Source organism: Ciconia boyciana, chromosome 28 (assembly GCF_034638445.1).
Source record: "Ciconia boyciana chromosome 28, ASM3463844v1, whole genome shotgun sequence".
NCBI lineage: Eukaryota > Metazoa > Chordata > Aves > Ciconiiformes > Ciconiidae > Ciconia > Ciconia boyciana.
The window spans coordinates 1829284-1850586 of NC_132961.1; the positions used below are offsets into that span (position 1 = coordinate 1829284).

A 21303-nucleotide genomic window follows, 5' to 3' on the forward strand; every position below is an offset into this window, starting at 1 on the left:
TGGGGCTTCCCCCACTCATTAGTGGCTCCTCCCCCTGCATTTGGCGACTGCCCCCCAAAATCGGGGGCCCCCCTTATATCGGGGCTCCCCTCATCCTGCCCCCTTCCCCCCCTTTTGGGGTGCCCCTCCCGCTGTTCCCCAAACCACGGGGGTCCCCAAGAGCTTCACCCCCTTTCTCCCCCAATTTTTGGGGTACCCCTATTTTTACCCCCCAGCTGTGACTCCCCGGATGAGCTGGAGGGGGCAGGGGGGAGGGGGGAGGTGAACCCCAACACCTGGGTCCTCTCTTGGATCTGGGGTGCAGGGGGGACCCCACCCCCCTCCCCCAAAACCCATCCCCCCCCCCCTTCCCGAGACCTGGCGGTGCGACCCAGGCGTCCTGCCCTCCCCCAACTGCTCCCGCCCCCCTCCCCCCTCTCCGGGACCCCCTCCCCCCATATAGCCGGGGTCCCCAAAACCCCCCGAGCCCCCCAAATCCCCCGTGGGCCCCCAAACCTTCCCCCCCCCCAAGCCTTTAAGTATAAAAGTGAATGAGCCGGTGCCCGAGTCCGTCTGTCCGTCCGCGCCGGGGGGAGGGGAGGGGGGGGCGGCCATCAGGGTCCCCTGGGGGGGCGCCTGGGTCCCATTTTTGGGGAGGGGGTGCCCGAACTCCTGGGTGCCTCGCTGGGGGGAGGGGCGGCGCCTGGGGTCCCCTTTTTTGGGGGGGAGGGGTGCCCCAAGTGTTGGGTCCGCTTGGGGTGGGGGGCGCTGGAGGGGGGTGGTGCCCCAAGTCCTTGTGGCGGGGGTGGGGGGGGGCCGGACAGGAGGGGAGGGGGAGGAGGAAGAGGAGGGGTGGGGGAGGGCGAGCGCGCTCTGGCCCTTTAAGCGCGGCCGCCCCGTGACATCACGGTGGCCGCGGGGGCCGGGGAGGGGGGGGCCCATCCCCTCCCCCCTCCCCCTCTTCCCCCACCCCCACGGCCGAGGCCGCCGCCGCGCTCGGTGCGGCCCGTCCTGCGTCCGTCCGTCCGTCCGTGCGCCCGTCCGTCCGTCTGTCTGGCCGGCCTTCGCCTCCTCCAGCGCAGCCTCCGCCGCATCCCTCCGGCCGTCTGTCCGTCCGTCCGTCCGTCCGTCCGCCCGCCCGCCCGCCCGGCGCCCCCCGCACCCCCATCCCGCATCCCTCCCTCGCGTCCGTCTGTCCTTCATCCCTCCGTCCGCCTGTCCCGCATCCCCCATCGCCTCCTCCCATCCCCCATCTCCTCCAACCCCCCCACCCCGCGTCCGTCTGTCCCGCGTCCGTCTGTCCTCCGGCAGCCCTCCATCCCGCGTCCGCCTGTCCCCGCGCGTCCCCCCACCCCGCGTCCGTCTGTCCCCCATCCCTCTGTCCCGCGTCCCCCCGCGTCCGTCTGTCCCGCATCCCTCCATCGCCTCCCTCCCCCGCGTCCGTCTGTCCCGCATCCCTCCATCCCGCGTCCGTCTGTCCCGCGTCCCCCCCCGCGTGTCCGTCTGTCCCGCGTCCCCCATCACCTCCCCCATCCCGTGTCCGTCTGTCCCCGCGTCCCCCCTCCGGGTCCATCTGTCCCGTGTCCCCCCCCCGTGTCCGTCTGTCCCCGCGTGTGTCCCCCCCCGTGTCCGTCTGTCCCGCGTCCCCCCCCCGCTCCCATGGCGCCCTGGGCCCCGGGGACACCGCAGCCGGTGACGCCGTGAGCGGGTGAGGTCACGCGTGTGCGGGGTCACGCGTGTGCGGGGGGGTCACGCGTGTGCGGGGTCACGCGTGTGCGGGGGGGTCACGCGTGTGCGGGGTCACGCGTGTGCGGGGCAGGCGAAGGGCGATGCATGGGGCGGGGGGGGGGTGGAGGGGGGCGTGCAAAGGGGCCCTGGGCGTGCAACGGTCCCGCGTGTGCGCGGGGCGGGCGAGCCCCCGCTTGAGCGTGCAAGGCGCACACGCGTGTGCGTGGGGCGTGCGAAGGGCGAGGGGTGGGCAGGGCAGGCGAGGGCCCCTCCTGAGCGTGCAAGGTGCACACGCGTGTGCAGGGCGTGCAAGACCCCTCCTTAGCGTGCAAGGTGCACACGTGTGTGCAGGGCGTGCGAGACCCCTCCTAGGTGTGGAAGATGCACACGCGTGTGCAGGGCATGTGAGACCCCTCCTGAGCGTGCAAGGTGCACATGCGTGTGCAGCGCGTGCGAGACCCCTCCTGAGTGCAAGGTGCACACACATGTGCAGCGCGTGCGAGACCCCTCCTGAGTGCAAGGTGCACACGCGTGTGCAGGGCGTGTGAGACCCCTCCTGAGTGTGGAAGATGCACACGCGTGTGCATGGCATGCAAGACCCCTCCTGAGTGTGGAAGGTGCACACGCGTGTGCAGGGCGTGCGAGACCCCTCCTGAGTGTGGAAGATGCACACGCGTGTGCATGGCATGCAAGACCCTTCCTGAGTGTGGAAGGTGCACACGTGTGTGTGCAGGGCATGTGAGACCCCTCTTGAGCGTGCAAGGTGCACACACGTGTGCAGGGCGTGAGAGGCCTCTCCTGAGCGTGCAAGGTGCACATACGTGTTCAGGGCGTGCAGGGGGCAATGGGTGTGCAAGGCCCCTCCCGAGCGTGCAAGGTGCACATGTGCGTGCAGGGCGTGCGAGACCCCTCCCGAGCGTGCAAGGCGCACACGCGTGTGCAGGGCGGGCAAAGGGCAACACGCGTGTGGGGCGTGCAAAGGGCCCCGTGTGCGTGTGGGGCGTGCAAGGGCCGCGTGTGCAAGGTCGAGGCATGGGGGGTGGGGGCAGCCGTACCCCTGCACACGCGTGTCCCACGTGCGACGTCCCGTGGGGGCAGCGGGGCCGGGCGCCGCACACGCGTGTTCCCCGTGCCCGCACGTGTGTGTGTGCGCACGCGCCTGCGCCCTCAGGGTCCTCCCTGCACACGCGTGTGCACCCTCCTGCCCCCCTGCCCCCTGGGCCCCCTCCCACCCCCATCCCCCTGCCCCCAAGCCCCCCATCCCCCCTATGCCCCCTCCTGCCCCCTGGGCTCCCCCCAAGTCCCCCCCCGACCCCCAAGCCCCCCCAAACCCCTCTTATGCCCCCTCCTGCTCCCTGCCCCCCAACTCCCCCCCATACCCTTCCTGCCCCCAAGCCCCCCAAGCCCCCTTTGCCCCTCCCTGCCCCCAAGACCCATCCTGCCCCCTAAACCCTCCTCCTGCCCCCCAAGCCCCCATGCCCCCCTAAACCCCCTTATGCCCCCTCCTGCCCCCTGGGCTCCCTCCCCAATTCCCCCCCCCAAACCCCCCGACCCCCCAAACCTCCCCTAAACCTCCCTTATGCCCCTTCCAGCCCCCCAAGACCCCCATGCCCCCAAACTCCTCTTATGCCCCCTCCTGACCCCTGGGCTCCCCCCCAACTCCCCCCTCCCCCATACCCCCCTGCCCCCCCATGCCCCCTAAACCCCCTTGTGCCCCTTTCTGCCCCCCAATGCCCCCTAAACCCCCTTATGCCCCCTCCTGCCCCCTGGGCTCCCCACCCAACTGCCCCCCCACCCCCTAAACCCCCTTATGCCCCCTCCTGCCCCCCAAGCCCCCTAAACCCCCTTATGCCCCTCCCTGGCCCCCCTGACCCCCCCAACCCCCTCTTATGCCCCCTCCTCCCCCTTTATGTCCCGTCCTCCCCCTGGCCCCCCCCCACCTCCCCCCCACCTCCCCCATATCCCCCTGACCCCCCATGCCCCCTAAACCCCCCAAACCCCTCTAATGCCCTCCTCCCCCTCTTATGCCCTCCTCCCCCTTTATGCCCCCTCCTCCCCCTGCCCCCCCTCACCTCCCCCCCATACCCCCTGACCCCCATGCCCCCCAAACCCCCTCTAATGCCCTCCTGCCCCCTCTTATGCCCCCTCCTGCCCCTCCTCCCCCTTTATGCCCCCTCCTCCCCCTCTTATGCCCCTCTCCCCTTTATGCCCCCTCCTCCCCCATGGCCCCCCCCACCTCCCCCACCTCCCCATACCCCCTGACCCCCCATGCCCCCCAAACCCCCAAACCCCTCTAATGCCCCCTCCCCCTCTTATGCCCCCTCCTCCCCCTCTTATGCCCCCTCTCCCCCTTTATGCCCCCTCCTCCCCCATGGCCCCCCTCACCTCCCCCCCTCCCCCATACCCCCCTGACCCCCATGCCCCCTAAACCCCCCAAACCCCTCTAATGCCCTCCTCCCCCTCTTATGCCCCCTCCTCCCCCCTCTTATGCCCCCTCTCCCCCTTTATGCCCCCTCCTGCCCCCTGGCCGCCCCCCCCTCCCCCCCCCCCCCCCCCCCCCCTCCCCCCTCCAGGTCTCAGGATGAGCTCGTGCAGCAGCCGGGCGCTGACGCTGCTGAGCAGCGTGTTCGGGGCCTGCGGGCTGCTGCTGGTGGGCATCGCCGTCAGCACCGACTACTGGCTCTACATGGAAGAGGGGGTGGTGCTCCCCCAAAACCAGAGCACCGAGGTGCGCATGGCGCTGCACGCCGGCCTCTGGCGCGTCTGCTTCTTCGCCGGTACGCGCCCCGCCTGCCCGTCCCCCCCCCCCCCCGCTCCTGGACCCCCCCCTTATGGATGTGGGAGATGGGAGGGGAAGGGGGAGGGGGGGGAAGGGGGTCCCGGGGGCTCCTGGGGATCACTCGAGCTCGCACAGGCTCACACGGGCTCGCACGGGATCACACGAGCTCGCGCACACTCGCACGGGTTCATGTGAGCTCGCGCGGGTTCGCGTGGGCTCACGTGGGCTCACACGGGATCACACGGGATCACACAAGCTCCCACGGGCTCGCACGGGCTCACATGGGCTCACATGGGATCACTTGAGCTCACGCAAGCTCATATGGGCTCACACAGGATCACACGGGATCACTCGAGCTCACGCAAGCTCATATGGGATCACACGGGCTCCCACGGGCTCCTGTGGGCTCATGTGGGATCAGGCAGGATCACTCGAGCTCGCACAGGCTCACATGGGCTCGCACGGGATCACACGAGCTCGCGCACACTCGCACGGGTTCATGTGAGCTCACGCGGGATCGCGCGGGCTCACGCGGGATCATATGGGCTCACGTGGGATCACACAGGCTCACATGGGATCACACGGGCTCACATGGGATCACGTGGGATCACTCGAGCTCACATAAGCTTATATGGGATCACACAGGCTCGCACAAGCTCACACAGGCTCACATGGGATCATATGGGCTCACGCGGGATCACACGGGATCACTCGAGCTCGCACAAGCTCACGCAGGATCACACAGGCTCCCACAGGCTCCTGTGGGCTCACGTGGGATCAGGCAGGATCACTCGAGCTCACACGGGATCACACGAGCTCGCGCACACTCGCACGGGTTCATGTGGGCTCACGCGGGATCGCGCGGGCTCATGCGGGATCATATGGGCTCACGTGGGATCACATGGGATCACACAAGCTCGCACAGGCTCACATGGGATCATATGGGCTCCTGCGGGATCAGATCACACGGGATCACACAAGCTCGCACGGGCTCACATGGGCTCACACGGGATCACTCGAGGTCACATATAAGCTCACACAGGATCACACAGGCTCGCACAAGCTCACACAGGATCACACAGGCTCGCACGGGCTCACATGGGATCACGTGGGATCACTTGAGCTCACGCAAGCTCATATGGGATCACACAGGCTCACACAAGCTCACACAGGCTCACATGGGATCATATGGGCTCAGGCGGGATCACTCGAGCTCACATGGGATCATATGGGATCACGTGGGATCACTCGCGCTCACATAAGCTTATATGGGATTACACAGGCTCGCACAAGCTCACACAGGATCACACAGGCTCGCACAGGCTCACGTGGGATCACACGGGATCACTCGAACTCACGCAATCTCATATGGGATCACACAGGCTCGCACAAGCTCACGCAGGATCACACGGGCTCCCATGGGCTCCTGTGGGCTCCCACGGGATCAGGCAGGATCATTTGAGCTCACACAGGCTCACATGGGCTCACACGGGATCACTCGAGGTCACATAAGCTCACGCAGGCTCACACGGGCTCACATGGGCTCACATGGGATCACGTGGGATCACTCGAGCTCACATAAGCTTATATGGGATCACACAGGCTCGCACAAGCTCACACAGGCTCACATGGGATCATATGGGCTCACGCGGGATCACACGGGATCACTCAAGCTCACGCAATCTCATATGGGATCACACAGGCTCACACAAGCTCACGCAGGATCACACGGGCTCCTGTGGGCTCATGCGGGATCAGGCAGGATCACTCGAGCTCACATGGGCTCACACGGGATCACACGAGCTCGCACACACTCGCACGGGTTCATGTGAGCTCACGCGGGATCATATGGGCTCACATGGGATATGGGCTCACGTGGGATCACACGGGATCACTCAAGCTCACACAGGCTCACATGGGCTCACGTGGGATCACTCGAGCTCATATGGGATCACACAGGCTCGCACAAGCTCACATGGGATCATATGGGCTCAGGCGGGATCACTCGAGCTCACATGGGATCATATGGGATCACGTGGGATCACTCGAGCTCACATAAGCTTATATGGGATTACACAGGCTCACACAAGCTCACACAGGATCACACAGGCTCGCACAGGCTCGCACAGGCTCACGTGGGATCACACGGGATCACTTGAACTCACGCAATCTCATATGGGATCACACAGGCTCGCACAAGCTCACGCAGGATCACACGGGCTCCCATGGGCTCCTGTGGGCTCCCACGGGATCAGGCAGGATCATTTGAGCTCACACAGGCTCACATGGGCTCACACGGGATCACTTGAGGTCACATAAGCTCACGCAGGCTCACACGGGCTCACATGGGCTCACACAGGCTCACATGGGATCACTCGAGCTCACACAAGCTCATATGGGATCACACAGGCTCGCACAAGCTCACACAGGCTCACATGGGATCATATGGGCTCACGCGGGATCACACGGGATCACTCAAGCTCACGCAATCTCATATGGGATCACACAGGCTCACACAAGCTCACGCAGGATCACACGGGCTCCTGTGGGCTCACGCGGGATTAGGCAGGATCACTCGAGCTCAGATGGGCTCACACGGGATCACACGAGCTCGCACACACTCGCACGGGTTCATGTGAGCTCACGCGGGATCATATGGGCTCACATGGGATATGGGCTCAGGTGGGATCACACGGGATCACTCAAGCTCACACAGGCTCACATGGGCTCACGTGGGATCACATGGGATCACTCGAGCTCATATGGGATCACACAGGCTCGCACAAGCTCACATGGGATCATATGGGCTCAGGCAGGATCACACGGGATCACTCAAGCTCACATAAGCTCACACAGGCTCATGTGGGCTCATGCGGGATCACACAGGCTCGCACAAGCTCACACAGGATCACACGGGCTCATGTGGGCTCACGCAGGATCACAAGGGATCACTCAAGCTCACGCAAGCTCATATGGGATCACGTGGGCTCACACGGGATCACTTGAGGTCACATATAAGCTCACACAGGGTCACACAGGCTCGCACAAGCTCACACAGGATCACACAGGCTCACATGGGCTCACGTGGGATCACACGGGATCACTCGAGCTCACATAAGCTCATATGGGATCACACAGGCTCGCACAAGCTCACGCAGGATCACACGGGCTCCTGTGGGCTCACGTGGGATCAGGCAGGATCACTCGAGCTCACACGGGATCACACGAGGTCACATAAGCTCACGCAGGATCACACAGGCTCACATGGGATCACTTGAGCTCACACAAGCTCATATGGGATCACACAGGCTCGCACAAGCTCACACAGGCTCACATGGGATCATATGGGCTCACATGGGATCACTCGAGCTCGCGCAAGCTCATATGGGATCACATGGGATCATATGGGCTCAGGCGGGATCACACGGGATCACTCAAGCTCACATAAGCTCACACAGGCTCATGTGGGCTCATGCGGGATCACACGGGATCACTTGAGCTCACATGGGATCATATGGGATCATGTGGGATCACTCGAGCTCACATAAGCTCATATGGGATCACACAGGCTCGCACAAGCTCACGCAGGATCACACGGGCTCACACAAGCTCACACGGGATCACATGGGCTCATGTGGGCTCACACGGGATCACTCGAGCTCACATGGGATCATATGGGATCATGTGGGATCACTCGCGCTCACATAAGCTCATATGGGATCACACAGGCTCGCACAAGCTCACACAGGATCACACGGGCTCACACGGGATCACATGGGATCACTCGAGCTCACACAGGTTCACACGGGCTCGCGTGTGCACACGCGGGCGCACACGAGTTCACACAAGCTCACACGGGATCACACGGGCTCACGTGTGCTCAGGCAAGCTCACATGAGATCACACGGGCGCACACGAGATCACACGGGCTCCCACCCACCCGCGCGCTCCCCGCGCGCTTCTCTCCCCGTTACCGGGGGGGGAACACGCAGGGACACGGGGGATGGGGAACCCGGGGGCTTGGGGGACCCTGGGGGATATGGGGGGCCAGGAGCGACCTGGGGGACCCTATAGAATCCGGGGGGATCCGGGGACCCTTTGGGATATGGGGGTCCTGGGGTGGATCCGGAGGGACCCTATGGGATATGGGGTCCCAGGGGGACGTGGGTGACCCTATGGGATCTGGGGATCCGTGGGGATCCAGGGGGACCCTATGGGATCTGGGGGATCCAGGGGACCCTATGGGATATGGGGGTCCCGGGGAATCCGGGGTGCCCTTTGGGATATGGGGGTCCCAGGGGGACCCTATAGGATCTGCGGGGATCCGGGGGACCCTTTGGGATACGGGGGTCCCGAGGGGGACTTGGTCCTACCCTATGGGATATGGGGGGTGCTGGGGGGGATCCGGGGGGATCCTATGGGATCTGGGGGGGACTCGGGGCCCTGAGGGTGTCCCCCCGCAGGGCGGGAGAAGGGGCGCTGCGTCGCCTCCGAATATTTCCTGGAGCCCGAAATCAACCTGGTGACCGAGAACACCGAGAACATCCTCAGTGCGTGGGGCTATAGGGGCCATAGGGGTTCTATAGGGGGCTGTATGCAGGCTACAGGGGTTCCGGAGGGGCTCTGTGGGGGCTAGAGGGGTTCTATGGGTGCTAGAGGGGTTCTGGAGGGGTTCTATGGGTGCTATAGAGGTTCTATGGGGGCTAGAGGGATTCTATAGGGTGCTAGAGGGGCCTATAGGGATTATATAGGGGCCGGGGAGGGCTGTATGGGGGCTATAGGGTCTCTATATTGGACCAGGGGGTTGTATATGGGTTATGGGGGCCATGGGGACTATAGGGGTCCCATAGGGGCTGTGGGAGGCTCTATAGGGATGTATGGCGGGGGGGGTCTAGGGGCTCTCAGGGCTGTGGAGGGTGTATAGAGGAGGCGGAGGGTGTGGGGGGGCTCTATAGGGGCTCTGGCGGGGTGTCCATAGGGGTCCAGGGGTCTATAGGGCATTCTTAGGGCTGCATGGGGGGGTATAGGGTCTGCGGAGGGGGCTATAGGGGACCATGAGGGGTCTAAAGGGGCTGGGGGGCTCAGGGGTGGGTCCATGGGGGGCTGGAGGGGTGTAGCAGGGTGGGGGGCTATAGGGGGCTATAGGGGCTGGAGCCAGCTGCCGCCCCCCCCCAGAGATGGTGCGGACAGCGACCCCCTTCCCCATGGTCAGCCTCTTCCTCGTCTTCACGGCCTTCGTCATCAGCAACGTGGGGCACATCCGCCCCCAGCGCACCCTCCTGGCCTTCGCCTCCCCGGCATCTTCTTCATCCTCTCTGGTGAGGACCCCCCCAGGACCCGCAAATCTGCTCCAGGACCCCCCCCAAAACCCCCAAATCTGCTCCAGGACCCCCATATCTGCCCTAGGGGCCCCATATCTGCCCCAGGACCCCCAAAACCCTCCCAGGACCCCCATATCTGCCCCAGGGAAGCCCAGGACCCCATATCTGCCCCAAGGACCCCCCAGGACCCCCATATCTCCCCCAGACCCCCCATGTCATCTCCCCAGGACCCCCAGATGGCCCCCAGGACCCCGTATCTCCCCCAGGACCCCCAGAACCCCCCAAGACCCCTGTACCTGCCCCAGGACCCCCATATCTGCCCCAGGACCCCCCAGGACCCCCATACCCCCACAAGACCCCCATATCTGCCCAGGACCGCCCATATCATCTCCCCCAGGACCCCCAGAAACCCCCCCAGGACCCCCATATTCCCCCCGGACCCTCCAGAACCCCCATATCTGCCCCAGAACCCCTATATTTGCCCCAGGGACCCCCAAGACCCCCATATCTCCCCCAGACCCCCATGTCATCTCCCCCACGACCCCCAGACCCACCCAGGAACCCCGTATCTGTCCCAGGACCCCTGTATCTGCCCCAAGGACCCCCAAGACCCCCATATCTCCCCCAGACCCCCATATAATATCCCCCAGGCCCCCCAGACACCCCCAGGACCCCATATCTGCCCCAGGACCCCCAGAACCCCCGAGACCCCTGTACCTGCTCTAGGACCCCCCAAGACCCCCATATCCCCCCAGACCCCCCATATCATCTCCCCCACGACCCCCAGACACCCCCAGGACCCCATATTCCCCCAGGACCCCCAGAACCCCCGAGACCCCTGTACCTGCTCTAGGACCCCCCAAGACCCCCATATCCCCCCCAGACACCTCCAGGACCCCCATATTCCCCCCAGGACCCCCAGAACCCCCTGAGACCCCTGTACCTGCTCTAGGACCCCCCAAGACCCCCATATCCCCCCCAGACCCCCCAGACACCCCCAGGACCCCCATATTCCCCCAGGACCCCCAGAACCCCTGAGACCCCTGTACCTGCTCTAGGACCCCCCAAGACCCCCATATCCCCCCAGACCCCCAGACACCCCCAGGACCCCCATATTCCCCCAGGACCCCCATATCATCTCCCCACGACCCCCAGACACCCCCAGGACCCCATATTCCCCCAGGACCCCCATATCCCCCCCCAGACCCCCCATATCATCTCCCCCACGACCCCCAGACCCCCCAGGACCCCCATATTCCCCCCAGGACCCCCAGAACCCCCGAGACCCCTGTACCTGCTCTAGGACCCCCCCAAGACCCCCATATCCCCCCCAGACCCCCCAGACACCCCCAGGACCCCCATATTCCCCCCAGGACCCCCCATATCATCTCCCCACGACCCCCAGACACCCCCAGGACCCCCATATTCCCCCCAGGACCCCCATATCCCCCCCAGACCCCCCATATCATCTCCCCACCACCCCCCAGACACCCCCAGGACCCCCATATTCCCCCAGGACCCCCATATCCCCCCCCCAGACCCCCCATATCATCTCCCCCACCACCCCCCAGACACCCCCAGGACCCCCATATTCCCCCAGGACCCCCATATCCCCCCCAGACCCCCATATCATCTCCCCACCACCCCCCAGACACCCCCAGGACCCCCATATTCCCCCCAGGACCCCCATATCCCCCCCAGACCCCCCATATCATCTCCCCCACCGCCCCCCAGACACCCCCAGGACCCCCATATTCCCCCCAGGACCCCCATATCCCCCCCAGACCCCCATATCATCTCCCCACCACACCCCAGACACCCCCAGGACCCCCATATTCCCCCCAGGACCCCCATATCCCCCCCAGACCCCCATATCATCTCCCCCACCACCCCCAGACACCCCCAGGACCCCCATATTCCCCCAGGACCCCCAGAACCCCCGAGACCCCTGTACCTGCTCTAGGACCCCCCAAGACCCCCATATCCCCCCCAGACCCCCAGACACCCCCAGGACCCCCATATCCCCCCCAGACCCCCATATCATCTCCCCCACCGCCCCCAGACACCCCCAGGACCCCCATATTCCCCCAGGACCCCCATATCCCCCCCAGACCCCCATATCATCTCCCCACGACCCCCCAGACCCCCCAGGACCCCCATGTTCCCCCCAGGACCCCCATATCCCCCCCAGACCCCCCATATCATCTCCCCCACCACCCCCAGACACCCCCAGGACCCCCATATTCCCCCAGGACCTCCCAGAACCCCCCGAGACCCCAGTACCTGCTCTAGGACCCCCCAAGACCCCCATATCCCCCCCAGACACCCCAGACACCCCCAGGACCCCCATATCCCCCCCAGACCCCCATATCATCTCCCCACCACCCCCCAGACACCCCCAGGACCCCATATTCCCCCAGGACCCCCAGAACCCCCGAGACCCCTGTACCTGCTCTAGGACCCCCCAAGACCCCCATATCCCCCCCCCAGACCCCCCAGACACCCCCAGGACCCCATATTTCCCCCAGGACCCCCAGAACCCCCCGAGACCCCTGTACCTGCTCTAGGACCCCCCAAGACCCCCATATCCCCCCAGACACCCCCAGACCCCATATTCCCCCAGGACCCCCAGAACCCCCTGAGACCCCTGTACCTGCTCTAGACCCCCCCAAGACCCCATATCCCCCACCAGACCCCCAGACACCCCCAGGACCCCATATTCCCCCAGGACCGCCCATATCATCTCCCCCACCACCCCCAGACACCTCCAGGACCCCCATATTCCCCCAGGACCCCCATATCCCCCCCAGACCCCCCATATCATCTCCCCCAGGACACCCCCCCCCCCCCCCGCACTGACCGGTTTTGGGGGGATCCCCCTCAGGGCTGTCGCTGGTGGTGGGGCTGGTGCTCTACATCTCCAGCATCAACGACGAGGTGATGAACCGGCCCAGCGGCTCCGAGCAATATTTCCAGTATCGCTACGGGTGGTCCTTCGCCTTCGCCGCCTCCTCCTTCCTCCTCAAAGAGGTGAGCCCCCTCGCACGCCCCTCGCACGCCCCTCGCGCGCCCCGCACGCCCCTCGCACGCCCATCTCGCCCTTCGCACGCCCCCGGCGCCCTTCGCGCGCTCCCGCTCTCGCCGGAGCTTTGCCGCGGCCTCGCGCGTGGCGGGGCGGCCTCGCGCGAAAGGGGGCACGGGGAGGGGGTGGTTTGCACGCGCGGGTGACAAGGGGACGCGGAGCGGCGTGGCAGGGCGCGGCGTGGCGCGGGCCGCGGGGCCGCGCGCGCTTGCAAAACGTTGCATGGCGGTGCGCGGCCCGGCACGCTGTCGCACGCCCTCGCGCAGCCTTGCAGCCCTTGCACAGCCTTGCACGCCCTTGCACACTGTTACGCTCTTGCACACCCTTGCAAGCCATTCCACACCATTGAGAGCCATTGCCCAGCCTTGCACGCCCTTGCACACTACTACACACCCTTGCGAACCTTGCACACCCTTGCACACCCTTGTAAACCATTGCACAGCCTTGCAAACCATTGCACAGCCTTGCACACCCTTGCAAACCTTTCCATACCGTTGCAAGCCATTGCACACCCTTGCACACCCTTGCACACCCTTGTAAACCATTGCATACCATTGCAAACCATTGCACACCCTTGCACACCCTTGCAAACCTTGCCCAGCCTTGCACACCCTTGCACACTGTTACGCTCTTGCACACCCTTGCAAGCCATTCCACACCATTGCGAGCCATTGCACAGCCTTGCACGCCCTTGCACACTACTACACACCCTTGCGAACCTTTCCACACCCTTGCACACCCTTGTAAACCATTGCACAGCCTTGCAAACCATTGCACACCCTTGCACACCCTTGCAAACCTTGCCCAGCCTTGCACGCCCTTGCACACTGTTACGCTCTTGCACACCCTTGCAAGCCATTCCACACCATTGAGAGCCATTGCCCAGCCTTGCACGCCCTTGCACACTACTACACACCCTTGCGAACCTTGCACACCCTTGCACACCCTTGTAAACCATTGCATACCATTGCAAACCATTGCACACCCTTGCACACCCTTGCAAACCTTGCCCAGCCTTGCACACCCTTGCACACTGTTACACTCTTGCACACCCTTGCAAGCCATTCCACACCATTGCGAGCCATTGCACAGCCTTGCACGCCCTTGCACACTACTACACACCCTTGCGAACCTTGCACACCCTTGCACACCCTTGTAAACCATTGCATACCATTGCAAACCATTGCACACCCTTGCACACTATTACACACCCTTGCACAGCCTTGCACGCCCTTGCACACTGTTACACTCTTGCACACCCTAGTAAACCATTCCATACCATTGCAAGCCATTGCACACCTTTGCACGCTATTACACACCCTTGCACAGCCTTGCACACCCTTGCACACTGTTACGCTCTTGCACACCCTTGCAAGCCATTCCACACCATTGCAAGCCATTGCCCAGCCTTGCACGCCCTTGCACACTACTACACACCCTTGCGAACCTTGCACACCCTTGTAAACCATTGCATACCATTGCAAACCATTGCACAGCCATGCACACTATTACACACCCTTGCACACCCTTGCACACCCTTGCACACTGTTACACTCTTGCACACCCTTGCAAACCTTTCCATACCGTTGCAAGCCATTGCCCAGCCTTGCACGCCCTTGCACACTACTACACACCCATGCACGCCCTTGCACACTACTACACGCCCTTGCAAAACTTGCACACCCTTGCGAACCTTGCACACCCTTGTAAACCATTGCATACCATTGCAAACCATTGCACAGCCATGCACACTATTACACACCCTTGCACAGCCTTGCACACCCTTGCACACTGTTACACTCTTGCACACCCTTGCAAACCTTTCCATACTGTTGCAAGCCATTGCACACCCTTGCACACCCTTGCACACACTTGTAAACCATTGCATACCATTGCAAGCCATTGCACACCTTTGCACGCTATTACACACCCTTGCACAGCCTTGCACAGCCTTGCACTCCCTTGCACACTACTACACACCCTTGCAAACCTTGCACACCCTTGTAAACCGTTGCATAAGCATTGCAAACCATTGCCCAGCCTTGCACACCCTTGCACACTGTTACGCTCTTGCACACCCTTGCAAGCCATTCCAGACCATTGCAAGCCATTGCACAGCCTTGCACGCCCTTGCACACTACTACACACCCATGCACGCCCTTGCACACTATTACACGCCCTTGCAAAACTTGCACACCCTTGCAAACCTTGCACGGCCTTGCACACCCTTGCACACTGTTACACTCTTGCACACCCTAGCAAACCTTTCCATACCATTGCAAACCACTGCACGGCCTTGCACGCCTTTGCACACCGTTGCATGCCAGCCCTCGCCCACCCTTGCACGCCCACTCCTGCCCTCGCCCACCCCGTCCCCATCCCCGGCATGGCACAGGCGTGATGTCGGTGTACCCGTTCGCCCTCGCCCACCCTTGCACGCCCACTCCTGCCCTCGCCCACCCCATCCCCATCCCCGGCACGGCATGGGCGTGATGTCGGTGTACCCGTTCGCCCTCGCCCACCCTTGCACACCCTTGCACGCCCACTCCTACCCTCACCCACCCCATCCCCATCCCCGGCACGGCATGGATGTGATGTCGGTGTACCCGTTCGCCCTCGCCCACCCTTGCACGCCCACTCCTGCCCTCGCCCACCCCATCCCCATCCCCGGCATGGCACAGGCGTGATGTCGGTGTACCTGTTCGCCCTCGCCCACCCTTGCACACCCTTGCACGCCCACTCCTGCCCTCCCCCCCCCTGTCCCCATCCCCGGCACGGCATGGGCGTGATGTCGGTGTACCCGTTCGCCCTCGCCCACCCTTGCACGCCCACTCCTGCCCTCGCCCACGCCATCCCTGTCCCCGGCACGGCATGGACGTGATGTCGGTGTACCCGTTCGCCCTCGCCCACCCTTGCACGCCCACTCCTGCCCTCGCCCACCCCATCCCCGTCCCCGGCACGGCATGGACGTGATGTCGGTGTACCCGTTCGCCCTCGCCCACCCTTGCACGCCCACTCCTGCCCTCGCCCACCCCGTCCCCATCCCCGGCACGGCATGGACGTGATGTCGGTGTACCCGTTCGCCCTCGCCCACCCTTGCACGCCCACTCCTGCCCTCGTCCACCCCGTCCCCATCCCCGGCACGGCATGGACGTGATGTCGGTGTACCCGTTCGCCCTCGCCCACCCTTGCACGCCCACTCCTGCCCTCGCCCACCCCATCCCTGTCCCCAGTACGGCATGGACGTGATGTCGGTGTACCCGTTCGCCCTCGCCCCCCCTTGCACACCCTCACCTCCCCTCACCCACCCCATCCCCATCCCTGGCATGGCACAGGCGTGATGTCGGTGTACCCGTTTGCCCTCGCCCACCCTTGCACGCCCACTCCTGCCCTCGCCCACCCCATCCCCATCCCCGGCACGGCATGGACGTGATGTCGGTGTACCCGTTCGCCCTCGCCCACCCTTGCACGCCCACTCCTGCCCTCGCCCACCCCATCCCCATCCCCGGCACGGCATGGACGTGATGGTGTACCCGTTCGCCCTCGCCCGCCGCCGCCCCTGTGCCGGCAGTGACGGGTGCCGGTCCCCGGCAGGGCGCAGGCGTGATGTCGGTGTACCTGTTCACCAAGCGGTACGCGGAGGAGGAGCTGTACCGGGCGCCGGCGGGGCTGCTGCGGCCGCGGCTGAGCGCCTGCTCGGGGCTGTCGGGGCAGTTCCTGCAGCCCCGGGCCTGGCCCCGCGCCCGCAGCCCCTCCGACGCCTCCTCCGACGTCTCCATCCAGATGACGCAGAATTACCCCCCCGCCATCAAGTACCCCCAGCACGGCCACCTCTCCACCTCCCCCTGCTAGGGGCGGGGGGGGGGGGACACGCACGGACACACGACACACGGACGGACGGACGGACGGGGCGGGGGGGATGGGGGAGGAGGATGGGGAGCGGCGGGGAGGGCGATGGGGGTGGGGAGGATGGGGGCGTGGGGATGGGGGCGGTGGGGACGGGGAGGTGGGGGACGTGGGGATGATGGGGACGGCGGGAGGCTGGGGACAGTGGGGACAGGGGGATGATGGGGACAGTGGGGACATGGGGATGATGGGGACAGTGGGGACATGGGGGACATCAGGATGGTGGGGACAGTGGGGACGGGGATGATGGGGACAATGGGGACAGCGGGATGGTGGGGACATGGGGAGCATGGGGGACATCAGGATGGTGGGGACAGTGGGGACAGGGGGATGATGGGGACAATGGGGACATGGGGATGATGGGGACAGTGGGGACAGCGGGATGGTGGGGACAGTGGGGACAGGGGGATGGTGGGGGCAGTGGGGAGGATGGGGACACTGGGGACATGGGGACAGGAGGGACATGGGGAGGATGTGGGACATGGGGAGGTGGGGACAGTGGGGACATCAGGATGATGGGGACAGTGGGATGATGGGGACAGCGGGGAGGATGGGGACACTGGGGACATGGGGAGGATGAGGGGGACATGGGGAGGTGGGGACATGGGGATGATGGGGACAGGAGGGAGGATGGGGACAGTGGGGATGTGGGGAGGATGGGGACAGCGGGGACACAGGGGACAGTGGGGTGGTTGGGGACAGTGGGGAGGATGGGGAAAGCAGGGACATGGGGACATAGGGGCGATGGGGACAGCAAGGGGCTGGGGACAGAGGGGACATTGGGAGTGACTGGGGGCACGGGGGACAGGGGGGACGGAGGGGACGTGGGGACATGGGGGGGACAGGGGACATTGAGGGACACTGGGGACACCAGTGGCCATGGGACAGCAGGTGCCACGGGGACCATGGGGACGTTGGGGACAATGAGGGCCATGGGGATGATGACGGGGACACTGGGGACAGCGGCGACAGGGCAACGGGGCCACCAGGGGACAGGGACCCGCCGTGGGTAGGGACATTGGGGACACCAGGGATGGGGCAATTGGGACACGGGGGACACTGACGCTGGGGCCACCATCGATGGGGATATTGGACATTTGGGGACAGAGACACTTGGGGACATCCGGAGCCACCAGGGGTGGGGACATCTGGGGTTGGGGACACTGGAACAGCTGGGGCCACCAGAGATGGGACAATGGGGCCACCAGGGGTGGGGACATCTGGGGTTGGGGACATCTGGGGCCACCAGAGGTGGGACAATGGGGCCACCAGGGATGGGGACATCAGGGGCCAGCAGGGGTGGGACAATGGGGACACCAGGGATGGGGACACCGGGGGGACATCTGGGGTTGGGGACATCTGGGGCCACCAGGACCCTGCTGGGGACGAGGCCACCACTGGGGCCACCATGGCCCCGTCCCATCCTGGCCACCGGTGGCCATCTTGTCACACAACCATGGCCAGTGGCAGATGGGACGTCACTTGGTGGCCACCCTGTCCTGCCACCATGGCCAGCGTGGCTCGGCAGCCATCTTGTCACCTCAACCATGGCCAGCGGTGGACGGGATGTGACTTGGCCGCCATCTTCTCCTGCCACCATGGCCAACAAAGGACAGGAGATGGCTCAGTGGCCATCTTGTCACACCAGCCATGGCCAATGATGGGTGGGGTCAGCCTTGGTGGCCATCTTCTCCTGCCACCGTGGCCAACAACGGATGGGACATGACTCGGTGGCCATCTTGTCCCATCAACTATGGCCAACAATGGCCAGGACGCAGCTCAGCGGCCATCTTGCTGGCCACCGTGGCCAACATGGCTTGGCAGCCATCTTCTGCCACCACGGCGAATGATGGTCAGGAGGAACCTTGGCGGCCATCTTCTCCTGCCACCACGGCCAATGATGGACAAGGCAACGGCTCGGCGGCCATCTTCTCCTGCCACCACAGCCAGTGATGAAGAGGTTGAGCCTTGGTGGCCACCTTGTCACCATGGCCAATGATGGACAGGCAACGGCTCGGCGGCCACCTTCTTCTGCCACAGTGGCCAATGATGGACAGGGTGAGCCATGGCGGCCATCTTCTCTTGCCACCATGGCCAATGATGGACAGGATGAGCCATGGCGGCCATCTTCTCTTGCCACCACAGCCAATGATGGACAGGATGAGCCATGGCGGCCATCTTCTCTTGCCACCACGGCCAGTGATGGACCGGATATGACCCAGCAGCCATCTTCTCCTGCCATCCGTGGCCGACGTGGCTCAACAGCCATCTTCTCCCGCCAACCACGGCCAATGCCAGGCAGGACGTGGCTCGGCCGCCATCTTTGTTGCGTCCCCATTGACCCCTGGGTGCTGGGGGACCTCCTAGGAGAGGACCCTGAGAGTGATAAGGGGGGGGGCAGATCCAGACCCCCCCCCCAGGCTCTCTGCTGCTTTTGAGCCCCTTTGGCTTTAGCGATGCTTTACCCCACCCCCACCCCAAATTTAGGGGTCTTCCCCTGACCTTTGAACTCTGCCCCCTGCCCCCCCGCGTGGCTGGTCCACGGTGGGGTCAGCCCCTCCCACGGCTGCCAGCTCCCATTAGCACAAATTGGGGGGGGCAGGGGGGGCCCCAGATGCCTGGGTCCTTGCTGGGGGGTGTCCTAGAGCAATGGGGGGTGGTCCTTGCGGGGGGTGGGGATAGCTTTGGGGTGGGGAGGGAAGGGGAGCCCCAGTGCCTGGGTTCCCCAGTCTGGGGTGGGGGGGGGACGACACCCCCCCCCAATTTCTGTGGCAATAAACGGCTTCAATATGTAGCTTTCCCCCCAAAAAAAAAAAAAAATAGAGGGGGAGGTCGGGGGATGGGTTAAACACCCCCAAAGTGGGGGCAGCGGGGGTCCCAGTGAAGGGGAACGGGGTTGGGGGGCATTGAGCCCCCGCTCTGGGGCGTGGGGCCCCCTGGTTTGCCCCCCTCCCCTGCTGTATGATATGTAAATAGGAAGCGATGCGACCTCAATAAAGGATTTCAAACTACACCCCCTCTGTGTGCCCCCCCCAAAGCCACCCTGGGACCCCAGAAACCTCCAATACCCCGTGGGAACCCCACGGGGGGAATTAGGGGCTGGGGGGCAATGAGGGGTGGGGGGAATGGAGGGCTGGGGGGGCAATTAAGAGGTGGGGAGTTAATTAGGGGCTGGGGGCAATTAGGGGTGGGGGGCAATGGGGACTGGGGGACAATTAGGGGTGGGGGGTAATGGGGGGTGAGGGGCAATTACGGGTGGGGGGTAATGAGGGGTGGGGGGCAATGGGGGCAATTAGGGGCTGGGGGAGCAATTAGGGGTGGGGGCAATGAGGGGTTGGGGGCAATGAGTGGGGGGCAATGGGGGCTGGGGGCAATTAGGGGTAGGGGAATGGGGGTGAGGGGCAATGAGGAGGTGGGGGGCAATGGGGGCTGGGGGCAATTAGGGGTGGGGCGGCAATGGGGGTCTTGGGGTAATTAAGGGGTGGGGGAAATTAGGGGTGGGGGTAATGGGGGGTAAAGGGGCAGTTAGGTGGGGGGACAATGAGGGGCTGGGGGCAATTAGGGGTGGGGAGGCAATTAGGGGCTGGGGGTCAGTTAGGGGTGGGGGATTGGGGGCTGGGGGCAATTACGGGGGGCAATTGGGGGTGGGGGCAATTGGGGGTGGGGTCCAATGGGGGCTGGGGGCAATGGGAGGGGTGAGGGGGCATGGGGGGTCTGGAGCAGCTCAGCCCCTTCCCCTCCCCCCGCGCTTTAGGGGGCGTGGCCACGCGGTTGCTAGGAGACCAGCCAGCATCCCCCATCGCCATGGCAACCTCGCAGCGGGAAGGAGCTGCCCACGGACCCGGAGGCCCCCCAAATTCTCCTTAGCTCCGCCCCTTCCACGCCCCGCCCCTGCTGACGTCACCCCCGAAGCTTCCAGGCTCCGCCCCCTGCCGCTTCGCCCCCCCCTCCCCCTCCCTTCCCGGCTCGGGGGCCCTGCCCCCCCCCCCCCGCCCTCGCCCGCCGCAGCCGCGCCCGGACCGGCACCGGCACCGGCACCCCGGGACCCCTGGGACCCCCGGGACCCTCGGCACCGACCCCCGGGACACCCCCGAGCACCGGGATCCCCCGGAACCGGCACCGGGGACCCCCAGGACCACCCCCCTCCCCCGAACCGGCACCAGGACCCCCGACCCAAGCACCGGGACCCTCCCGAACCGGCACTGGCCCCCCCCGGCACCGGGACCCCCCAGCCCGAGGCCCCGCACCCCAAAACTGGCTTACCCCCCTCCAGCCCCCCAAACCGGCGTCTGAGAAGGTAACGGGGGCTCAGGTCTTTGGGGGGGCCCGGGGCGGGGTAGGGTTCTGGGGGGTCTGGGGGTGACCCTGAGGGGCTTTAGGGGCTTTTGGGGGCCCCGAGCGGTTTGGGGGCAGACAGGGGGCCGGGGGTCCCGGGGCTTTAGGGGGCCCTGGGGTGCTCTGGGGGCTTTTGGGGGGTCCTGGGAGATGTTGGGGTCCGGGGGGTCTTG

The 21303-nt window shown here is 65.0% G+C and overlaps 1 protein-coding gene across 1 annotated transcript; it reads left to right on the forward strand.

The window, feature by feature from the left end:
- The first annotated feature begins 1597 nt into the window (after window positions 1-1597).
- CACNG7 (calcium voltage-gated channel auxiliary subunit gamma 7) lies at window positions 1598-16795 on the forward strand. Its single transcript, XM_072847802.1, is given in 7 exon segments — window positions 1598-1687; window positions 4281-4484; window positions 8950-9036; window positions 9662-9780; window positions 9783-9804; window positions 12692-12837; window positions 16484-16795. Coding segments are annotated over 6 exon segments (828 nt in total). The 5' UTR covers window positions 1598-1687; window positions 4281-4288; the 3' UTR covers window positions 16742-16795.
- Window positions 16796-21303: the final 4508 nt, after the last annotated feature.